The sequence below is a fragment of the Lathyrus oleraceus genome, chromosome 6, assembly GCF_024323335.1.
Source record: "Lathyrus oleraceus cultivar Zhongwan6 chromosome 6, CAAS_Psat_ZW6_1.0, whole genome shotgun sequence".
Classification (NCBI taxonomy): Eukaryota; Viridiplantae; Streptophyta; class Magnoliopsida; order Fabales; family Fabaceae; genus Lathyrus; species Lathyrus oleraceus.
This window is the reverse complement of record NC_066584.1, coordinates 464,437,044-464,448,924: the sequence shown is the minus strand read 5'-3', so window position 1 is coordinate 464,448,924 and position 11,881 is coordinate 464,437,044. Positions and strand designations below refer to the sequence as shown.

Below are 11,881 nucleotides of genomic sequence, written 5' to 3'. Positions count from 1 at the left end.
TCCCACCAGGGTCTGAACTGTTCGTGATATCAATGTTCCGCTGAGTGGCGCAATACCACCCGCTTCCCACGAATCACTCTATTCCTAAGCATCCTAGATTTCACTCATGGTCTGGGTATTGGACCTTTTACCTCAAGTGACTCCCACCCCCAAGCAGAGAAACACAGACAACACAGCAGATGATAATGAATGAATGCAAACATTGATGCAAACAATAAATGCAAATAATAAATGCACATATATACAATGAATGCAATAAATAACAGCAAAAAGCAACCAAAGCCCTAAACTAGAGAGCGCTAGGAGAGACTCGCTCAGGGAAGATGGACCAGCAGAGGTCAACTTCGGGTCCCCAGCAGAGTCGCCAGCTGTCGCATTACGCGAAAAACCGGCGGGAAAACAGGACAACAGAGCCGCCACCGTGCGTTATTTATCCCAAAAGAGGGAAAGGAAACGCTCAGAGTAAACCTGGAAAAGACATGGTCTCGCGACCAAAGAGAATGGGATCGGGAGTCGGTTATGCGAAGGGAAGGTATTAGCACCCCTACGCATCCGTCGTACTCGACGGGATCCACGCACAATAGAAAGGAAAATGGTTGCTAAAAACGCTGCTCACACACACACACACTGGCTGAAAGAGACACAAGAAAACAAACAAGACTGACTCGGCAGGATATCGCATCCTGGGCCTACTTAGTCTATCAGGCATAGACATCAGAGTCAAAGTAGTTCGGACTGGGGAAACGACACATGCTCGCTAGGATATCGCGTCCTATGCATACGTATCTCCTTGGACGAAGGAGAATCAGAGCATTCGTAGCTCGGCTGACACGCACACAAACAAACAGACAAAGGCAAATGTGGAGCCTGAATGCCAATCACTGGACTTACATCAGCATCCGAACCAAACAAACCCACACTGGAACCCAAATGCCACTCGATGGACTTACATCAGCTTCCAAGCACACAACAAGAACAAACAGACAACAAATTGCTAAGGAGTCGGGAACTCGAGCCTAGCAATCGTCAAACAACACACACAAAAAGAAAAAAGGTGCCCGGAGAGACCTCGCACGGTCTCCTGCCTACATACCTCGTCTGGAACGAGGATCAGGGCGATGTAGTTCCCCTACAGAGGGGAAAAAGGACACGCGAACTAATAGGGAGACTAGAGCTCGAGCCTAATAGTTGCCACACCAACAAGAGGAAACGCTGAGACGTCGAAAAGAACACGAAAGGTTGAAAGGACAAACTAATAGGGAGACTAGAGCTCGGGCCTAATAGTTGCCAAACACACACAAAAAAAGAAAGAAAAAAGGCGCCCGGAGAGACCTCGCACGGTCTCCTGCCTACATACCTCGTCTGGAACGAGGATCAGGGCGATGTAGTTCCCCTACAGAGGGGAGAAAGACTAGCCTAACCAGATAACAGAGGGAGACACAACTAGGGAGACTACGACTCGAGCCTAGATGTTATCATGCAAATCATCCCTAAGTTAAGGTTTCTAGCTAACTGGCACAGGGAGCCAGCCTATCCTAATCATGACCTGCACAGGAAGCAAGCCACACACACACTTAACTTGCACAGGAAGCAAGCCAAGCAAAACCTAACTTGCACAGGAAGCAAGTCTAAACTAACCCTAACTTGCACAGGAAGCAAGTCAAACAAACACACAAGCACAAGTAGCACACACTATATGCAAACAATGGGCTCAATCAAGGTTAGGTTTTAGTCGAGGGGTCATATCAACCTCAACAAACAAACCTCTGTAACTGGGTTATGTTAGCTCTTAACCTTGCCATTGAGGGGCTAAGGTGAAGCAGATGAAAGGTGAGTGAAGATAGGACTTCACAGCTCTTATCCCTGGCCTGGGAGAGCTTAAGACAAGAATGTGTGGGTTCAGAAAGTGGGAACCCTTCTACACATTTAAAACTGACTCAACTGTACAATTGTACAAGATCTTGGGTTTGTATCTGCAATGCATCAATACAGTGGTGTGAGCAAAACAGATGACACACAGAATAGCAGGGGATAGGTTGCATATCCCTTGGGTTCTGCCAATTGCCTCTTCACTTAGGAGGTCTTTGACTCTATACAAGGACAAATGTAAACAGTCACAAACATTGCCTCTTAAGGAGGACTTCAGACAGTTGCCTGGCCAAGTAACAGGCCAGGTCTTCCAGACTACATGAAGATTTAGAAGTATACCTCAATGCAAATTGCTTATACAAGCAAAGCAAAGCAAAAGTTCACAAGGAACTGAGCAACTAAAAGCACTTGTTCTTGAAGGAAATAGTGAAACAGTTGGAATTTGGCTTGGTTTGCTTGAAACAGTTGCTCACAAAGCTTCCAGATGATGAATGCTTGAAGGATTTTAGCTCAATGATATTTGTTTTTGCTCGAAACCAACTCTGCCATGGAAGGATAGTTGTTAATGCAGCTATGGAAATGGTATTACAGTTGAGAAACAAAGCTCCAAATGGCTTCCAAGAAGATGTTGGATGATGAAGCAAGCAAGCAAATTCGTGCTTCTTTGAAAGTTTGAGCAGAAAATTTCCAAAGTGCAAAATGGATGTTTTGAGAGAAATGGTTTTCTGTGTGTAATGTTATGGCTGCTAGGGTTTAGTTTGACAGAAAATCCACTATATATTTGCTGTTTAGTGAGCTGCTAATGGAGTGTTAATCATGCTTTGCTAAAAATGACCATTTTGCTAATTGGAGCATTTTCACTTAGGTGGTGAGGTGTATGGTGTTGTGCACGAATTTGGGCCTTTGGGCAAGTTCCAATTGCATATTCTGATCAATTCCAATTGGCCAAAGTGAAGGAAAAAGGTTATTTCAAAAAGTCAATTTTTCACTACACTTGAAATTAATTCAAGCAAGTCCAAAAAGGCCATTTTGAATGGTGATGTCTTGATGCATGATGATGACATTTTTGGAAAGAGGGGATCAAATATGACTTGTTGGAAAAAACCTCACCAAATTTGGCCAAATGGTTTGAGAGATATGGCCTTTTGAAGTTCAAGAATTTTTGAAAATGAATTGATCATATTTTGCCAACCATACATGGGAATTGAGAGTTCTTGGACTTTTTGGAAATGGGAGAACAAGATCTTCAACTTTCATGTTGGGAAAAAATTCATTTGAAGCTTGTATCATGATGTAAGTTTGGGATCAAGAAGTTTCCATTTTTGGCAGTTAAAATTACAGGTCCAGTTTCTATTTTTGGAAATTTCTGATTTGGCTTCAAATTCTTCAATGATGATGTTTACCCTGATATATGAGGCCTATTTGGACATGAATAAGCTCTCTCAAACCAAATCCCATCATCAAAACCATAAAATCAATCACAGTTGACCAAGTTTGACTCTTTAGGGTTTCTGACTGACTGTGCATTGAATGATGACCTCTGAACATCCAATCTTTGACCTAAACACTTCAAATGGATCCCCAAGTCATGTGAACATGTTGGACCAACCCTAGGGCCTTGGCTCAATGAAAATTGCCCTTGTTTGCTTGATTGACTGATCTCCTGACCAGTTTGACCTAACTTGTCAGCTGAACTTGCACTTGGGCAAAAGGGACAATGCAATGTTATGCAGTGGACCATGTTATGTTAATGAACTAATGATGAAAATGTATGTACAAAATGTAGGTGCAAATTTGAGGTGCTACACCTATTCAGCGTTGTTTTCCGTCATTAGCTTGACGGTCAATGCCTAAGGCGCGTCAGGCGCAAGGGATATCCTCACTCCAGTTAATCCACCTCCAATCTATCTTTTGTCAATCATGCTACCTTTTTCTTCAATCTGGTAGCATGTCTCCAGATATTCTACATACATTGTCCATTCATACACATTAAACACCACATTTTCCTTGTTGAACTTCAAACTAAGTTCATCAGTTTCCACATCTATTAAAGCCTTCCTAGTTGTCAAGAATGAGCATTCGAGAATAACTGGCCCTCTTGTGTCTCCCTTCATGTCAACCACCACGAAATCTGTAGGAAAAACTAAACCATTGACATGTAATAACACATCTTGTAATATACCATCAGGATGAGTAACAGATAAATCAGCCAAAGTGAGAGTCATATTACTCGGTATGATCTCTTCCAAGTTCAATTCCTTAACCTTATTTAGTGACATTACATTTATACTAGATCCTAAATCACATTAAGCGTGTGGAATCTTTACTCTACCCATGGTACAAGAGATGGTGAACTTACCTGGATCCTTCAGCTTGGGGGCAGTGTTTAGGGCACTGTCATAACGCCTTACTTAGCCATGTTTACTTGTTCTTTGACCAATTTATGCTTTGCACCCTTTCACAATGCCTTCATAAATTTAGAAAACTTGTGCATTAGCTCTAAAACTTCATAAAAAGAAATAATCACCTGAAGTGTGGTTAACATCTCTTTGAACTTCACAAACAGTCTTGCCTCATATTCTTATAATGGTTTTTTCTTAATTATTGAATATGGCAGTTTTATACAATCAGGTAGTTCTGGATAAGGGTCCTTAAGAATATACTTCTTATTCCTTCTCTAAGGGGAGTTTTTGTCTATTAATTGTTCAATGGTGACTCCATTCTCAGCTTGGTCACCCTGGTTTTTACTCTCTTATTTCTCACTCCTTACTTCCACTATTTCATCCTCACCCCTGTTGGTGATCACCTCAAAACCTGTTTCTATAGCCTTGAAACTCTCATTTTTAGGATTATCTACAGTGTTACCTATAAATCCTTCACTAGATCTAGATAAAGTGGCTATTTGTCTAGATAGCTGACCAATTTGCATCTCCAAATTTTTTAAAGACGCGTCATGGTTCTTACTCATTGTTTCATGTTGTTTATTCACCTGATCAAAACTGCTTTGAGTGGCCTGGATGAATTTTTGCAGGGTCTCTTCCAGTGGTGAAGGTTTCCTTTGGATTGGAGCTTGTTGATTTTGCTGAATACCTAGATTATCACTTGTATTTTGGTTATTGCTCCATATGAAATTTGGGTGATCCTTCCATCTGAGATTGTAGGTGTTGGAGTAAGGGTTATTTTTCTGAAAATTAGAAAATTGAGCTTCTTCACTCGACCCTTCCAAATACCACCTTCCATTTGCATGTCCCTTTCCACAAAAATCACACCTAAGTGTTCGTATTGAACTCACGTTAGCTTTACTCAAGTTGCTTTCAACTAACTTTTTATTCAATAATTCAATTTGGGCTAAAAGTGCAGTATGAGTATCAACAACTAACATAACTTTGGGTGTGCCTACAGTTTCAATTTTTACTGACCTTTCGCTCTTTGAACGATATTCATTCAAGCAAGTCTTTTCAATCAGGTCTTTAACTTGTGGTTCGGTCATTGTTCTGATCGTGTCTCCCGCTGAAGCATCTAGCAGCATGCGTGTTTGACTCTTGAGATCTTTGATAAAATTATGCATTTGTTCCATGCTATTCATATTATGATTCGAACACCTTCTTAGTAAAATTTTAAACCTTTCCCATAAGTCATACAACGATTTAGTTTCCTGCTGCTCAAAATTTGTAATTTCCGCTCTTCGCTCAGCAAACTGAGTGGTGGTGAAGAATCTCTCTAAGAACTTCCTCGAGCTCTTTCCATGTCTGTATCATTCCATTTGGAAGGCAAAGTAACTGATCTTTGGCTCTTCCAATTAGCGAGAAACTAAATAACCTTAGCTTGACTTGGTCTTCAGTGACCTCAGTTGGTCCGCACATCGGAGTTGTTTCGTAGAAGCGAGCAAGATGCTCCCACGAGTCTCTAATTGTGTTCCCATCGAACAAATTGTCTCTTAAACCTGAAAGTACATAATCTTTTATGTGAAAGTTAACGTGGTCTGCCGGTACAAACCCTCTAGAAACTTGTCCTTCATCAGTTCTTTTGCAGTAGTCCCCCATAGTTTGGGGTTGTGTAGCTGCCATGGCGATTTCCTCTTCCGTGTCCGAAGAAATCAGTGAATTGTCTTCTACTAAGATCCTTTGAGGTAGAGTTTCTTCTCTAACCACTCTCTTGATGGCACGCGCAGTTCTTTCTGTTTCTGGATCAAACGGTGTCAATGTCGATCCTGAGTTGCGCATACACAAACAAGAAATACCTCAATAGCACTGTTATAATGAGAAAATAAAACAAAAATAAAAAACTAAATAAAAAAACGTTGCACAAACGTTGCCTTGTTAAAATAATCAACAGCCCTTGACAACAACGTCAAAAACTTGATGATTTCTCGGCAAGTGTACCGATAATGTCGAAGTAATAAAAAGATTGAATCTAGAGGGAATGCTATTTAACAAGACAATATTGTGCAATGTTTAGAAAATACTAAATGGAGCTTTTCAAGTTTTAATTGCAAAAAGAAAATAAAGTTTTTTGTCAATAATACGAAAGCGGTTAGGCTTTGTATAAAATCTCTTATTTCTCTATTGTTGGTGTTCGATGTATTGCATAAACGATATCCTTGTTATAATTCCACGACGAATTAACAAAACCGCGATACTCAATCCCTTGGTGTATAACTCACTAATATATACTCAGAGTTTTCTATCCCTAGTCCATCAGCGTAAGCGATATTAGGTAATGCAATAGAATGTTAATTCCTAAGTCACTACTCGAGGCCTCCTATCCCTATTCAACTGACGTAAGCACAACAATTTCCCTAGGCTTAATGCATAGACTAATGGTCAGTATTCCCTATGCGTCTAAAATCAAATTAAAAAAGTATCTTACACAAAAAGCATTAATAATAAGGTGCAATTGAATATAATTATAACTCAGATCATTCATGCAATGACAAATCAAACATATGTCCCAACATTATTAAAATAGGTTCAACAAACAAACCCTAATATAGAGAAAATTAACTACTCATAATTAAAATTACAATATCAAATATAGGATTCAAATGCGCTCCAAATATGCCTTCTGATGTTGTAAATCATCAATTGCAATGTAAAATTGCATAACCCTTGAAAAATTACCAAACTTCCCCTTTTAAAGCATTAAGAATGGATCAGAAACGCGTCAGAAAAAGTCCAGAAAAAGTATCATCGTGCGTGTTATAACTTGCATCGCGCGATAGTAAATATGCTTTTCTATCACGCGCGCGATGTTGCGCAATGCTGCGCGTGATTATTTCAGTAGTTGCACATATTTGCTCTTTTTTCCACCTGATTTTCACTAAGTCCTTATTTCTTCATACTTAGTCATTTTTACATCTTTCTTTGGCCTTTATTCCTCATTTTTGCTCCTCTTTAACTTATTTTGATTCGTTTCTTCAATCGAAACCATGCAATGACAGAGTGCCATCTCTCCCCAACCCAAAAAGGATATAAATATTTTGATCCAAATATCAAGAAAATGTTTGTCACTATAGACGTTACATTCTTTGAAAATAAACCTTTTTTGATGTCACTCATCTTCAAAGGGGGATATAAAGGAAGACTTGTTTCAAATTCAGGGCGTGCGTTTTTTAAATAATTTATCTTTGCATGTACCACAAAGTTCTAAGACTTATACTTCTGCACCAACAGAAAATGATCATGATTCTTTATCAGATCCTACTCCTATTATGAGTAAGGAACTTTGTGAATCCGTGCCTATATTTTCTCTTGTAGAAAACAATGAGAATACTAAAAATGATGATAATGATGATCTAATTTAAATGCCACAAAATAACGAGTCACTTCAAGAAAACAATTTTGAACTAGGAAACATGACTTGGAAAGGAAATATTTTTGTGAAAAAGCACCATAAAGGAAGGGATGAGTCCACATCTCAACACAATCTGGAATCTGGAGCGGAGAATGATCAACCTCCTAAGAAAAGGAAAGGTAAGTATATCTCTGTTTTTTAGAGTCGTATTTTGTATCATGATATAGATGATCATGTTGCCATTAGAAAACCTGTTAGATCTTACACTAAACACCCAATGTCCAATTTTATATTCATCTTTGTCTGCCTTTACCTCAAAATCTTCTAGTGTAGAAATTGCAAAAAAGTGTACAGGTTGCTCTAGAAACTCTAAAATGGAGGAAAATTATACTTGAAGAGATGAAAGCTCTTGAAAAGAACAAAATTTGGAGTGTTACGATACTATCAGATGACAAGAAGACAAATGGATGAAAATGGGTGTTTACTATGAAGTATAATTCATATGATTTAATTAAAAGACACAATGGTCACTTGGTGTCTAAAGGCCTTACTAAGACCTATGGTATAACTACTCAAAGACATTTTCTCCTATTACAAAATTGACCACTATCAAAATTCTTTTATCTCTTGTTGTCAACTTGTACTGCCCCTACATCAGTTAGATGTTAAGAATGCATGAATTCTTGGCACGCGGAACCATATTAATTTTTGGAGAGATAGTTGGCCTGATGCTCCTTTAGTGGACTTATTAGTGCTTCCTCAGTCTTTTCATTCAATGCTTTAAAGTGGTATAGATCTTCCTGTTGATGTTTTGAGAAGTACAAAGATTACTCATCGGCTATCTAGTATTATTTTTCCTATATCTCATCTTCAAGATAAGCTTGTTTGGCCTCATTCGTCTGATGGGATGTTGATTGCAAAACAAGCTTTTCATTTCTTGCATCTTCCATTATTGTCAATTGATTGGTCTTCTATGATAAGGCTGTGTTCGAAACATTAGTTCACCTATTTCTCGAATGTCTGTTTTCTTTGGACCTTTGTAAATGGTTAGGTGATAGGCTTCGCATTTCCATTGATTTATCATATCCATCATCTACTCTTTCATGCATCCTCCGGAGGTATAGTTTGCAGATTAGAGATATTACTACTGCAAGTTATAATTAATTAGCCAATAATAAAATAACATGGTCACTGCAACGACAGACCAATTTAATTTATTACTTTAATAATGTTTCTCCCATTCAATTTTGATATGCAGACCAATACAAGCATTTAGGCATGCATTTTCACGTTTTTATGTGAAAATTCTTTCCCAACACTTATGTTTAATTTTTCAGAGTGTTGTGTTAAAGGATGAGTAACAGTTACATCATACTCTCCATAATGTAACGCAATATCTACGATTCCTCTATGATCTGCAATTGCTGTATAAGGTCCAATTCCCCACTCACTAATCAACTTGTCCACAACTTTTCCAGTTGGAGTTGTTTTAAAATTTTCATCAGCAAGAAGTGTAGTGTTGAAACCAGCTTGTGCTGGACCAGCAAACATTATTATCCCTTTAACTGCTGGATGCGAGTAGCCTTCTCTTAGTATCTCTTCAAAGTATTCTGCCTAAACAACAAACAAAAATCACAAGCGAAATCAATGTTCGTTTTCGGTTTGGTTTATTCGTATCCAGAAAACATTTTCAGTTTTCAGTTCATACCTGCTTTGGTTGAGGATCTACACTGGTTTCTGTGAGCCATATTGGAAATCCAATTTGACCAAGAAAATCTAGACCTGATCTCATGTAAGCAAGATTTGGTCTGCCACTGCCAAAATGGCATTGCAATCCAATTGCAAATGACATTTCAGAAGCTTCCGGAGATTGCAGAATTTCGTTAAGTTTGTTGAAATAATTTGCAGGACTAGCAACCTTGTCACCGCTATATTCAATAGTATTATACTCATTCATAAACAATGTTGTTGTTGGATCAAGCTCGTAAGCTCTTAAATAGTACAATTCAGATGCATTTTCACCTAGTTTATCCTCGTAAAAGTGAAAATGAACATTCTCATTCACCACATCCCATGCAATCAATTCTCCTTTATATCTTGTAACAACAGATTTTATTCTTTTTGCCGCGGCTTCGCGTAATTCGTCTGGCGATAAGGACTTCACCCATTCAGGTTGATATTTCTCGTCGTCCCAAAAAATGTTATGACCTCTCACACAAATCCCGTTTTCTTTGGTGAATTTCAACATTGCATCTGAGATAGTATAGTTTTCTTGGCCTTGAATTATCTCTGTACTATACCATTTCATTTGATTGGTGAAAGTTGTGTATTTGAATCTTGACACAAACCAATCCCGGTAGTCGCCGTTTGTGAGGATGTGCTGGTTCATTCCACATCCAAATGGAAAATTTGCTTTTGTTTGTTTTATCACAACTTTTGCTCCTTCCAACGCTGTCTCATTTGCATTACTTACATGAAATCTCACCCTGCTCTTACGTACCTACAAGTTATAAATCAAGACTAGTTATAACCAGAACGATGTATTCACCGACTTTACTAATGATTAATATCTGCATGTAAAATTACACTATACACACGTATATATACAAGTCGGTTATTTATAACCCAAGTAACTAATCATAACAAACTAACTAACTTGCTAACCACACAACTAATCATAACAAAATAACTAACTTGTTAAGCAAGTAACTAACTTGTTAAGCAAGTAACTAACTTGTTAAGATTATATCACAAATACATACCTTCTCAATATTGTTGTCTTGGTGTGATCTCCATTCTTCTTTAGTAAATGGTTGCAATGAGACACTATCAGCCCATATTTCCACACTTGGATTATTACTCTGCAATGCATTGTTACTCAATTTCATATTTTTAGCCTTTTTTATTTATTTAGACAAATGTTAGTGTATTAATTCTTATATTAGTATTTTCTTCCGACTGATGTAGTTTACCTCGAAAAGAATCTCGGCGGAGCTTGAGAAGTTTGCGACTATGCCGCCTTTTAAAAAAGACCAGCATCCATTTTTTGCTATCACATGGCCACCTCTTACCAATTCACTTCCATTTATATTAAAAACAACAGATACAATGTCACTTCCTTCACTCAGTTGAATCCAAGCTGAATGTGGAAATAAAATAATTCAAAACATGTTTTAGAAATTTACGAATAACCAACATGAAAACAACATTGATTTGATGAATGTTAGTTACCTGAAAACATGTATAGTAACTCTTTCTTGAGTAGAACCTTTTGTGAAAAACTATCCAATGTTTGTGTTCTGTTGCTAGCAATAATGAATCTATTTCCATTATTTCCAAACACTGTCCAATTCTCTATATTGTGATCAAAGTCTGGATTTACTATAATACCCCCTCCATATTGTGCTTTATGAGGTTCTGTTATACACTGTTTTATTTCATAGCATTGATAACATGGGTGAGTAAGTTTTTTATGGACAATAATTGCAGATTTAAACTAGCAAAAACTCATTGGTTTTTAAATTGTTTGAATTATTTAAAGTTTATAAAACTAATAATAATCATAGTTAAATATGTGTCATTGCCTTTGTAGTAGCAAAATAATCATAATCCATAGAATCAACGCCAAGGCCTGCATTGTTGTAAAGATATGTTAGAAATGAAAAAATTGTAGCAGTGAATTAAAGGAGATGATAGATATATAGAAACCTGAGAAGAGTAAAAGGAAAGAGATGGTGGTGAACAACAAATTGCATAATTTTGTAGCAACTTTCATTTGTCACTAATTAACATTATAAAACTTTCCTTACACAATGCACCTATAGGAATTATAATTAGCTATTTATAAGCCCGAGCAATGCATGTGAGTCTAAAGGAAAATTGTACTTTTAAGAAAATAAAAATATGGACACACTTTTGTTTTATTATTATTATTTTTTTTATAGAATTTTAAAATTTATTTTTATCCTCCTATTTTAGTTTAGAATTTAATTGAAATATACTAATAGTATAGATTTTATACGATCAGTGAATAATAGATAATACAAATAGATGATAGTAATATATTGATCGCATAAATTTTTTTATACTGTCGGTATATAATAATTAATCTCTTTGATTTAATAAATTTTTAGTTTTATCATTTTAAAATTCAAATATTTAATACTTTTATTTAATATTTTTTTTTGAAATTGTATTCTAACTCAGCAATAATTATCAT

General features: G+C 37.1%; 1 protein-coding gene across 1 annotated transcript; it reads right to left on the bottom strand.

The window, feature by feature from the left end:
- Window positions 1-8,837: 8,837 nt before the first annotated feature.
- On the bottom strand, window positions 8,838-11,474 carry LOC127092923 (endo-1,4-beta-xylanase 5-like). The gene is made up of 7 exons (XM_051031818.1): window positions 11,371-11,474; window positions 11,247-11,293; window positions 10,894-11,089; window positions 10,635-10,801; window positions 10,425-10,523; window positions 9,371-10,162; window positions 8,838-9,276 (listed from the first exon to the last, which is right to left on the bottom strand). Exons 1-7 carry the CDS (start codon window positions 11,435-11,437, stop codon window positions 8,935-8,937), a joined length of 1,710 nt encoding a protein of 569 aa, XP_050887775.1. The 5' UTR covers window positions 11,438-11,474; the 3' UTR covers window positions 8,838-8,934.
- Between the last annotated feature and the right edge of the window lie 407 nt (window positions 11,475-11,881).

Excerpts from the sequence above, each read along its gene's own strand:
- LOC127092923 (XM_051031818.1), bottom strand. The coding sequence starts at position 11,437 with ATGAAAGTTGCTACAAAATTATGCAATTTGTTGTTCACCACCATCTCT. Across the intron at positions 11,294-11,370 it reads TTTCCTTTTACTCTTCTCAG|GCCTTGGCGTTGATTCTATG; the intron begins GTTTCTATATAT and ends ACAACAATGCAG. Across the intron at positions 10,524-10,634 it reads CCGCCGAGATTCTTTTCGAG|AGTAATAATCCAAGTGTGGA; the intron begins GTAAACTACATC and ends AATGCATTGCAG.